Source organism: Xenopus laevis, chromosome 3S, assembly GCF_017654675.1.
Source record: "Xenopus laevis strain J_2021 chromosome 3S, Xenopus_laevis_v10.1, whole genome shotgun sequence".
NCBI classification, from domain to species: domain Eukaryota; kingdom Metazoa; phylum Chordata; class Amphibia; order Anura; family Pipidae; genus Xenopus; species Xenopus laevis.
In genome coordinates, this window is record NC_054376.1 from 64910467 (window position 1) to 64922950 (window position 12484).

General features: G+C 37.0%; 1 protein-coding gene across 1 annotated transcript in view; it reads right to left on the minus strand.

The window, feature by feature from the left end:
* Positions 1–341: 341 nt before the first annotated feature.
* Positions 342–12484, minus strand: part of ube2h.S (ubiquitin conjugating enzyme E2 H S homeolog) — a 30589-nt gene continuing 18446 nt past the window's right edge. Inside the window, exons 2-7 of the mRNA XM_018255689.2 lie at positions 12328–12404; positions 9058–9132; positions 7051–7090; positions 5139–5191; positions 2477–2605; positions 342–1379 (exon numbers count right to left, since the gene is read on the minus strand). Coding sequence (XP_018111178.1) covers positions 1255–1379; positions 2477–2605; positions 5139–5191; positions 7051–7090; positions 9058–9132; positions 12328–12404 — 499 coding nt within the window. The 3' untranslated portion in view covers positions 342–1254. The remainder of the gene's footprint in view (positions 1380–2476; positions 2606–5138; positions 5192–7050; positions 7091–9057; positions 9133–12327; positions 12405–12484) is intronic.

A 12484-nucleotide genomic window follows, 5' to 3' on the forward strand; every position in this document is an offset into this window, starting at 1 on the left:
AGCTTGATTGGTTAATGAGCACAGAACAATCGTGTACATATGAGGCAAGCTGCAATGTGTGTGGCTAGCATATTATATTGGAATCTGCTTTGGGTGAAAGATTCAGCCAGAATATCAACATGTTTTTGCTCATTGCCCAGACAGAAGCACATTATCTGCCCAGATGCCAGCAGATAACAGCGAATAGCATGAGTAGCTATGGGCCACGCCTCCTGTTCTATTACTTGTAAGAAATCTCCTATTCTGCTTTATGTAACATTTCAACCTTTTGACATTTGGGTTAGGCCCCTACTCAAACAAAGATTAAATGCATGAGGACTAGGAAAAAACAGCCACACAAATTCAGCCGTCTCTATATTTGAAAGTAAATGAAGTCATACAATTCACCATCCATTTTGTCTAAAAGGGAAATAGTAAGGGGACAGTTTTTCAGCAGACCGGCCCCCGCTTATCTCCAACCAAGTCAAATATTTCCATCCAAAAATGACAAATGTGATGGCCTATGGTTTCAAAGTTCTCTTGCTTAGCCTTTAATGGCAGGGGGTAGAATACAGGTGGTGGAGTCAAAATTAAAAAAAAAAAAAAAAGAAGAAGGAAATAGATACTTAAAAATTTGAGAGACGTCTATGAAATCCTGCTTGAAGGGACCCTTGATGTGCATTTCCAAAGTTTGCAGGTTTAACATAAAAAAAAATATATATTTATATGTATATCCAAAGGGTGACCCACAAAAACACATTCTTCTGAAGTTTGCATTTGGAATCTAAAGGTTTTTTTTTCCCTTAAATACAATAGACCCCAACGTTCACCATTTAGGTCTGAGAATGCAATGTTCCAGCAGAGTCTTTGGCATGCTCCGCTTAGCAGGGCGCTGACAAAATGACAACACTACTTGAATACTACATTATCACAGCAGCCAAAAAAAGTTACTTGTAGCTTTTTTGTATTTTTTACTACATTTTTTTTCCTTTTTTTCTTCCTTAGAGTTCAAGTAGCACACAATGATGGACTGCTGAACTCATGCACACAGCTACCAAAACGGAATGTGGGGAGACGCTATGCACATTGCTTGAGAATGACCAGGGGGGATCAAAACCTAAAGGGTGATGATATAGCGATGCTATTATTCATAAAAACCTTGTTTTAGTAATAAAAAAAATTGCTTTTTTAAATATGAATATTATAGTCTGCTTTTCGTGGTTAGGAAATAAGTCTTTGTTTTTTTTTTCGCTTCCAAAAAGCAGGTTGCGACTACTACAACTCCATGTCCTGGGCTTCATCTTCTGAGAAATCAGACATGGAGCTTTCAGATGAGCTGTCCCCTGTACGCTCCTCCTGTTCTTTTAGCGCTTCTTCTGTTGCATATTTTTGGATGTATTCTAAATATAGGAAGGCAGCACATGAATTAAAAGAAATACACTTCAAACTAAATTGTTAGACTAACAGTACTGACACCTCTGCAACATTCAGGTCATTTGTTACATACTCAAATCTTTCTCAGTTTTGTCAATTTCTTATTCAAACTATAGACACCCATCATATATGAAGGATTTGTATCTGGGGTTATCACTGCACTCCTATAAACAGCCTTAGGTTGCAACAAATAGCAGCTTTGTTTAACACATTTTTAAATGGATAGTTTTGTTTTTTTTTAACCTTTGCAATTAAGATAAGTACACATCATTTGGGGGTGTTAGAGTAATAAAAATATCATGTAGTGTTGCTCTGCACTAGTAAAACTGCTGTGTTTGCTTCAGAAACACTACTATTATATATAAAAAAGCTTCTGTGTAGCAATGGGGGCAGCCATTCAAAGGAGTAAAGGCTCAGGTTACACAGCAAATAAGCTCGGTAGAATTTAATGTTATCTGTTATCAGGTCCGGACTAAGAATTAAAATAGGCCCTGGCATTTCAGGTACACAGAGGCCCAATCAGCCCACATAGAGGTCCAAACAGCCCCCACCAGCCCACTAAATAGTGACTTTCTATGGCACCTTATAGCAGCCCCTCTGGCATTTGCCAGAACCCACAGATTGCCAGTCCGGGCCTGTCTGTTATCCACTATTTAACTTGTGCCATATAGCCTTTTTATTCATTTCCACCATTGTTACACAGCATCTTGTTTATATGAACTATAGTAGTGTTTTACCTGTGCAGGGCCAACACTTATTTTTTGGTGTTACTGTTCCTTTAAGTATGTTATAGATGGATCTATTCTAAGCAGCAGTTTGGTTGTCATGGTCAGTGACCCTAGCGATATTTATAATTTGGCTCCCTCCAGTATTTATCTTGCTTTTTGACTTCCTAACCGCAATCTGATGGCTAAAGTAACTGAGGCCTAGCAAAGAGCTAGCTGTAAAAATCCCAAGCCTGAATCAAAAAATCTGCAATCAATCTTAATTTTTCCGTACCATAAGGCAGTACATTGTGCATAGCAACACATGTCCCAGATAAGATTTGCTCTGCCGCACCTACCGTTTATTTTCTGTTTGTATTCTTCTGGTCGGTGCAGATACATAGCGGCAGCATCTCCGTTAAGTGGATCTATTGGGTTGGGGTACGCCAGCAACTGAGGCAGAAAGGATTCAAATATATTGGTAAGATCTGCAAGTAAAAATAAGTATGTCAACGAAAAATGAATACTGAAGAATTGGATCCAGCTGAAAATAAAGAACTAAAGAAAAAAAGTGTCTTTTTTTATGTTTGTGAAGATTCTCATTCATCCAGGTCATGGTATATCTTTAGAAATAAGTCTCTTTTATAGTTTAATACGTCTATAGGAGCTAAAACTGCAGTCAGTCACTGGTTCAACTGATGAAATGAATTGGGTTTTATTACACATAATGTGATTAGTTGTTCCAGCACAATAAAGAACACATTTGTATATACATCTTTCTAACATAAGCATATTCTACAATTACTTCAATAATTGTTTAGGTAGAAGGATAACTCATTCTATTCTTGTGTTGGCAGTAACTGAAAAAGATGTATGAAGTCATATTTAAGTACCATGTAAAATAATAAACATAGTGTGCAAACCTATTTACACTGAAAATGGGTGAAGCCTTCTTTAATGAAACATAGAAAATGTAACACATATAATTAGAGGTTGGAAGCAACCGAAATAAAACAGCCTACAGGAAACTACATGACACAGTGTGGTCAACTCATTGGAATGGAAACATTTCTTAGAATTTCTCTGCCATGGTCACATGAATGCTTGGGTGGCTCCCTACCCCAGTACTGACATTTATTCCAATATAACTGAATATGGACATCACAACTACTGTTGCTCTAGCCCAACTTTAACCAACTTGACTTTCTGGGCACAAGGAACATCATCAATTCTCAACAAGTAACACAATTAGTGTTATAAACATCAAAGCTTTTTTTATTTAAGAACACAAAAAGGTAGAAACTACAGCAGAATGCCCAGGCCGAGAATTCACTCACTGTGCCATTAGTAAAGTGAAAAATGGATAGCTACATTGCCATACTTCTTTTATTTGGAAGGTGCAAGGTTCAAACCAAGCATTCTAACTTATCAAAAGTGCTGCCTCAAGAAGGTTTTATTAATATCCAGATAATTCTTAGAAGACACACATATATGTTTAAAGGAAAAGTAATGAAAATATAATGTAATGTTGCCCTGCACCGGTAAAACTCATGTGTTTGCTTCAGGAACACTACTATAGTTCATATAAATAAGCTGTTGTGTAGCAATGGCGGAAATTTAAAAAAAAAAGGGCTATATGGCACAGGTTAAATAGTGGATAATCGATAACACCATTATGTTCTACAGAGCATCTAAATGGCTGCCCCCAGCTACACAGCAGCTTATTTATATAAACAATAGTAGTGTTTCTGAAGCAAACACACCCGTTTTACCAGTGCAGGGCAACACTGCATTATATTTGTATTACTTTAAAACACTTATTTTTTGATGTTACTGTTCCTTTAACTATGCACTTCTATTGGTCTAATGGCAATTTGCCCTATATAGTCGTCCCTAAATCATCCATCTTATCTGCAGAATATGGCCCAGCTGCTTCTATTGTTCTTAGGTGTAGCTTTCCACTTTAACTCTGCAAAGCCAATGCTAAGAGAGAATTGCTTGTAGGATAATATGTTTTTTACTTGTCTAGTAACCCATAGCAACCAATCTTCAGTTTGAAAACAAACATCTGATTGGCTGCTGGTTACCGGAATTAGGCAACCTTAAGGGCTCTTACTGACGAGTGGTTGTAGCTGCGCTCCCGTGCGTTCCTTTTTTCAGCGTTCAGCCGCAGGGGAGCGCAGAATAGACGCATTTAGCTTTTTTCAATGGGGCTGTACTCACACAGGCGCCGAACGCAGGTTGAGACGCAACATGCTGCATTTTCCTGCGGCTGAACACTGAAAAACGGAACGCAGGGGAGCGCAGCTTCAACCGCTCGTCAGTAAGAGTCCTAAGACATATTACTTTACCCTCTAAGGGGGTTATGTAATAAAAGGCACTGTTTGCCCAGGAGCAGTAACCCATAGCAACCAACCAGCCAGAAGCATTTGCTGGTCACCTGCTTAAAAGCAAATATGTTATTGGTTGCTATTGGTTACTGCTCCTGGGCAAACTTAGTACCTTTTATTACATATGGGGGTATGTGTTTAACGCCTTTTAAATTTATTCTGACAAATGACCTTTTATATTTCCCTTATTCTAATTATACAGTGGTACACTCTGTATATGAAAGCGGTATTTAATTCTTCACATAGAAGGCACTAGTTCAGTTATCACAAAATAAACTAAAGCAAAATGATTACAATTAACTGAAGGTGGATCTTAACTAATTACCTAGTAAATAAATAATTGCATATGGCCAATGAGCCATCACTTTTTTTACAAATAAAAATAGATCATCAGTGTCTCAATTATCTCATTAAAAAAGATGTTTGTTTTATTAAAAACTTGTACCGGTAAATATTATAATTTGAGAAGCTGCTTAGAATTTAATTAGCTTTTATCATAAAAAAAAAAAAAAAAAATATATATATATATATACGGTGGGGTTTAAAAACACTTCAAACGGTGATACCTAAGCAAGTTTGGGGAAAAAAAGTTATATGTTCACCACAAATATCTCAAGCAACGTTCACTTACCATATAGAGCTGTCCAGGTTTGATTGATGACATCTAGACACACTGTACCTGACCTACACATGGAAAAACACATTAAAACTGAAGCTACTAAACGTGGAATTGCCAGTGTACCCTGCTGCCTCTAATATATACTGTACTGATATCATAGATTGATACCCCGCTGCCTCTAATATACACTGTACTGGCATCATAGATTTATAACAAACAAGGGAAAGTTGTGCTCACCACTATTTTTTAAAACCATTAGGCAGGGGTGCAATGAGGGTGTGACCACAAAATACATATAGTCAAATACAAGAGTCCTCTGCACTCAACCCATTATCAATATATTTAAGACAGAGACATTTTGTGCATACTGCTACTAAAAAATGCCTTACCCTTTAAACAAAACAGGGATTGTTTGTCCATATATTGCAATATATTTAAGCTGGCCAACTACGTCAAAGTCATCCCATATCTGGCCAGTCCTATGCTCAATTTTATCTGATTCATTAAGAATTCTATTGCTTCATTATACATTTTACAAAGGGACTAAGTTTTACCTGCAACTTACTAGCTGCTTTCAAAGTAAGACTCCCAAACTTGGCTGCCCTTTTATTAGACACCTCTCTGTCTTAAATATATTGATAATGGGTTGAGTGCAGAGGACCTCTTGTAGTTGATCATAGATTTATACCCTGCTGCCTCTAATATATACTGTACTGATATCATAGATTGATATAAATAATGCAACACTGCCAACTGCTGGACCCAATACTCCAGGGTTAGCACGTAGCTTTTCTAAAGTGCTGCATTTTGGGGACTAGAGTAGCTTAAACCAAATACAGATCCACCTGCTTACAGTTGGAAGTCAGTGCTCCTTTTTGGATAAAAAAAACAAACAATAAAAAAAGAACACACTGGCCCAAGGATCATTCTAGTTTGGCTCCTACACAGTGGTATTAATTCAGATATTTAGATGTAAATTAGATGGTTGGCCCAGAAGGTACAGAGAAAAGAGAAGGCATGCACTCAAGCAAGCACAAGGAAGACATATTTTAACAATTTGGCTTTTTTCCCAAAATCCCTTTGTAATCATTGTGACAGACAATTCTAAGATGAGCTTCATCACAATAAGCAAGTCTCCTATAACCCCCTCTCCTCAATTTGTACAGGAGTCATGAGACAGGGTTTGAGAACAGTCTTAAAAGATTATTGTGGGAGGGGCCCCCTTTTGCCCAGATGATGTATGCAAATTGTTATGAAGAAACAAACATCCTGCATATCTGTTGCAAAATAACAGATTCTAACATGTTCTAGGCATATGGAGTAGGCCACCCAGTGATGTACTTGACCTTTCATTCTAAACCTGCCTCCTACACAGAGAAAGAATGGATAGACAGATAGCCTTCTGAGAGGGAGATAATGAAATGTACAGTAGAACCCCCTTTTTACGTTTTTCAGGGGATCAGAAAAAAATTGTGTAAAACCAGGGAAATGTATTATGCACAATATATAGGTGGGACCACAAAACAACAATGTAAAATGAGGGGAAACTTAAAATTAGGGGGGTTCTACTATAGTTTAATTTCAAAAAGAGTAAATAATTTTCAAGTGGTTATAAGTATTTTATTTTAATGATGCTCCTGTTTATTTTCACTATAGTTTAACTGAATACAATTGCATGACAAAGGGTGCATGGTTTATTCTGAAAAGAGAAAACAAAATGCACACATTGGTGCAATGGTAAAACTAAAGCTACGTATAAAGTGCAGAGCTCCTTTTCATCTCATCCATATAAATAAGTGCAAGGAGCACATTTGTGTAATAACTTTAATATATGTTTGCATGTAAAATTAGTAAAAGAACAAAGTCAGCTTATTAACAGTGAATTATTTTAGGCAAGAAAAAACTGTGTGTTTAAAATACTTACGCTTCATCGATATTTGGATGAAAAATTTTGTTCATGAATCCTAAAAACAAAGACAAGCAGCAGCTGAAAAATTTTACGAAATTAACTACTTTACATACAGAAAAGAAGATATGCAAGGTCAAAAACATGGCTTTCCAGCTTACTGCAGAACAAGCCCATACAATCCCACATTTAATAAAGAAATGTATCTCCCCCAGTTTACTAGAAAGACTTATCTTCTCTAAAAAGTGACCTTTCAGTCTGATTTTATTTTTCTTGTTAACTTACAGAATATTTGCTCTAAGTATCAGCAATTACCTTTACAATCACTGGCATGTTTTTTTTTTAATTACTGCATAAGAGAGTTTCTTTTAACTATAATTCCTTTTATGATGCAAACAAATCTGACAGACTTCTGTCATCAGCAAAAAGAGCATTTTAAAAGGGTTGTTCACCAGTGATCCAGGAGCATCTGAACTGTTACAATTTGATACATGAGTTGATACATTTCTCAACAGTATCTGTGGAACATTAGCAACTATTGTATCAAGTCTTAACAGCTGCCTTAATGAAACTCAGGGGGATTCTACTCAGCAGGGACAAAGATAAATGTATCAACTAAATATATTAATTTATAACAGATAAAGAGTCTGCTCCCCCACCCCCCAAACTGCTTTAGAAGGTGAAAAATGAAACTTTACACTTCAATACAGGGAGTCCTAGAGTTACAAACATCCAACTTACATCCAACGCACACTTACAATCAGAGGCGGTTACAGTAATGTAGTGGCGGATTTGGGGCAGCGGCACCTGGGCCTCATCGAGAATGCGGTAAGATCCATAGTTTACCGACTAAGAATATAAATATACTCTGTGTGGGGAGTCTGAGTGAATAGACTCCATTATTGAAGCGCAGGGTCCGCGGCGAGAGGAACCCGGACTAAATGTTATTGATGGTGAGCAGCACACAGGCTGTAAGGGATATTGTTGAGTGGGAACTTACCAATTCATTACTCGTCAAATTACGGTGGAACGCGGGAATAGTGCTGGATATTTTTGTTGTAGCCTTCGGCAATTGTTTGGATCATTATTAGCATTTAGCTTTAATAAACCAACTGCCCCAACAGAGATTCCCAAATGCTGTTGCTGGCCCCATTAGGGGACTTGGAAGAGTGTCAAAGGGAATTGGCCCAATTCAGGTGACTTTTGACCAGATTGCTCACAACTGAAACCCCCTCTTGAAGGTAAATTAGGATGAGATTTTGGGTTAAAACTTATGCGATGGCCTAGATAAAACTGACTAATACAAGGTCCAGCCTGTCATTCTGCAGGTCTGCTGTAAAATGAAATAGACAATCACTAGTAATTAGCCTTGAGGGAGCAGTTTGGGCTTCAGTTTACTTGAAATGTCAGGGCCTATCCTGAATCTCAGTCACAACCTAAATACATAAATGTATTCCCATATCTGTAAAGGCACCCTTCAAGCAAAGTTGAGCTTATAAAGAACAACCACTGATCAACTAGACTGTTCTGTAAATGGCAAAGAATAAGTAGGTTGTAAACCACACACTGAAAAGCCACAGTGCAGGTCAGGGAGCAAAACATTTCTACCTTTTTGCATAGTCTCCTTTAACATTTACTCGCATATTTTCAAAGCCATATAAAACTATTTTCCCCAAAAAACACGCACGCACACAGCTGAAATCCACAAAAACTGCTATACTGCTACCCTATAATCTTGCTTTGCTATTAACAGAATTAATATGCTTCTTTGTTGCTACAGAGACTAGTGTGAGCCAAGGGGTGTTGCAGATCTGGGGAAGACCCTGCATCCCATAACATTCAGCTGCTGAGAATGTGGATGTTGTAGTTTCCAAAATAAATGACACACTGGCAGTATAACACTTTTGTGTCTTTCAGACAAAGGTTAGTAATTTTGCTACATGCATGACACTTTTTAACCACTCTACTCAAGTTTCTTGTTTCCTCTGTTGCATTAGAATGAAGTGATCACAATCATGTACTTACCTATAGAAGGAGATTTAAATGGATATTTGTCAGGAAGGTCCACTCTAACTTTCCACACTCCACCTTCATATGGTGCTGAAAAGTTGTTGCAAAGCAGAGACACATTGAAAGACATAAGAATGTACCAAAACAAAAAAACAGCACAAAGCTCACACTTACAAAAGAGGATACAAGGCACTTGTTGTTTTGCTTACTGGTCTTCAAATCAATATAGTTGAACAAAAATGAAAAGTAAGGCTTGGAAAGGGTTTTGTACGGGTGAAGACTGCAGTTGTCTACTTTAATTAACCATGACTTAAGACACAAATATACTTTTGTTCCAAAGCATGGAAACAGGTAATGTAATAGTTGGCACAAAGTTTGCAGTATTGCTCTAGTAACAAATAAAATGCTTTCTTTTTAAAATATGGAACAGTTAATGTTCCATATTATTATCTGCTGCCCCTTAGGGTGAAGACACATGGAGCTACTAGAATTAAGTTACTTGTTGTGGCTACAAAATGCAAAACAAACAACAAACAAAACAAAAAAAAACAAAATTACCTTGCTTAAAGAGATTTTGTCATGATTATTATGGTGTAGTTTTTATTTCAAAATTGCAGTGTTAACAAGTAATTCACTCTACCATGTAAAATTGTATTCCTAACCCAAAAAGTGTATTTTTTTTAGTTGTAATATTGGTGTGTAGGCAGCCATCTCGGGTCATTTTGCCTGGTCATGTGCTTTCAGAAAGAGCCAGTGCTGCACTATGGAACTGCTTTCTGACAGGCTGTTGTTTCTCCCACTCAATGTAACTAAAGGGGTCGTAGCGGGACCTGGATTTTTACTACTGAGTGCTACTCTTCTATCTACCAGCCGTGACGAGTAGCTGCTACTAGTACCTCTGTGTGTCTTTACTCTAAGGTGGCCACATGGGCTACAGCAATATTAGCCTATCTACCTGCAAAGGCACATCACAGATACATCATCTGGGATTCCATAGACTTCCAATGTGAATAGTCCAAACATGAAAAGATCATAAGTCAGTATGGTCATAATCAGTCTAACTGCAATTACTTTACAGGTCACATTACCTACAAAATATGTTCTGCTTGCTTACTTTGACTTTTTAAGCTTTACTACTCAGGTTTCTCTACCTAGCATAGGGTTCTCACAATCAGGATTATTTTACATCACTGGACTGTTCTATCTCTAGTAATAATTTAAAAGGGATATTAAGTATGCTCTGGAAACATTACCTATGCACCCTAGTGAAGGCTGGATGACTGCACAACCTACAGTAGAACCCCAAATTTACACAATTCTGAAATGAGGAGAGCATTTCACATGCACAATGACTGCTGCAATGTGCTTTATTGGTAGTCAGCAACAAAGCACCTTGCAGCAGTAATTCTGCATATGAAATGCTCTCCTCATTTCAGAATTGTTTGTAGATAGACTCTTAGAAAACCAGGAGGTCTATGAAGATTGAAGCATCACAGCATTTTGGCTTGGGCAGTGCGCTGGAATACCTACACCTATAACCACAAAGTTACATTTTCCCAGATTATTTGTGTTCTCGCACTTGCATGCTCGGTTCCTTTTTTTCCCTGGATTTTACGGTTTCCAGAATTTTAAACTAATTTTGCTCAGATTCTACTGTATACGAATATTAGATCACATCTGGAAAATAGTAATAAGACGGATTTCTTATGGGTGTTGTAGTCAGCCAGCGTTCACTAGGGTGCATGGCTATTTTTTTTCCCCAATACAATAGATTAGGTGACAGTCAAACATTGCATTAAAGGAATTGTTCAGTGTAAAAATAAAAACTGGGTAAATAGATAGGCTGTGCAAAATAATAAATGTTTCTAATATAGTTAGTTAGTCAAAAATGTAATGTATAAAGGCTGGAGTGACTGGATGTGTAACATAATAGCCAGAACACTACTTCCTGCTTTTCAGCTCTCTTGGTTTACACTGAATATCTACCCTGGTTACCAGGCAGTAACCAATCAGAGACTTAAGGGGGGCCACATGGGTCATATCTGTTGCTTTTGAATCTGAGCTGAATGCTGAGGATCAATTGCAAACTCACTGAACAGATATGTACCATGTGGCCCCAAGTCGCTGACTAACTCAGAGTTAGAGAGCTGAAAAGTAGGAAGTAGTGTTCTGGCTGTTTTATTAGACATCCAGTCAATCCAGTCTTTATACATTACAGTTTTGGCTAACTAACTATATTAGAAACATTTTTTATTTTGCACAGCCTATTTACACAGTTTTTATTTTCACGCTGAACTGTTCCTTTAAGTACCAAAGAAAGAAAATTAATAATCAAACTATTCTGCAGCACCCATCACGTTACAAAACACAGTAATTCATCTGGTAATTGAGAGAACTGTTCTTTTGTGTGTTTGGGAGGGAGGGATTAATACACATGATGCCTATTTAACTAAGGCATGCACAAGGCCACCTACTTCTATTCCTGAATTAATCCTAATTAATGTGTTATACTGTAGTAATAGTGCTTCTGTAAAAGCCTGAAGCTAGAACAGACCTACTGACAATCTGATTCAAGAACATTTACTTCCAGGGAAAATCTCAGTACGAAAGATGAAATATTTTACAGGCTGCCACAGCCATTGTCACTTGGGTGTCACCTGGGCGTCTGACACTGTTAGAACATGCTAATGCAGGTAGCATCTTTATAAGCAAAAATTGCACAGAAGACTATGTAGGAGCTGTGATCATTTTTCTGGTTTTGGGTTTTTTTCCACACAAATCTTAACTGTGCACATGTTGTTCTCTTCTTATTGAATACTTATGTTTTATTGCCTTCCCATTGTAGATAAAGATAATTTAATTAGAAACACACCAGCAATAAGACATTGTGCCTTCCACCATAGATTTATATCTATCATCTAATTAATCAATCATCTACCTACCTATCGATTAATCTATCTATCTACCATCTATAATCTATCTATCTATCTATCTATCTGTCTATCATCTATCTATCATCTATCTATCTATATATAATCTATCTATATGTCTGTCTACCTATAATCTATATATAATCTATCAATCTATCTACCTATCATCTATCAATCTAACACCTACCTATCATCTACCTATATGTCTATCTATCTATCATCTATCTATAGTCTGTCTTTCATCTATCTATAGTCTGTCTATCTATCATCTATCTATAGTCTGTCTATCTATCATCTATCTATAGTCTATCTATCTGCCTTGAGTTCAAACCATTGCAAGAAAAAGTTTACTTACTTCCTTGTGGTCCATAAAACTTCACTATAAATTCATTGAGTCCTCCTAGGATTGTAACTTCATGTTTGCTTTCAATACTGAAAAAATGGGTTAAGGAACACAGCATAATTTTTCTCATAAAAATTGTATTTTAACTGGAAAAATAAAACTGAATTTG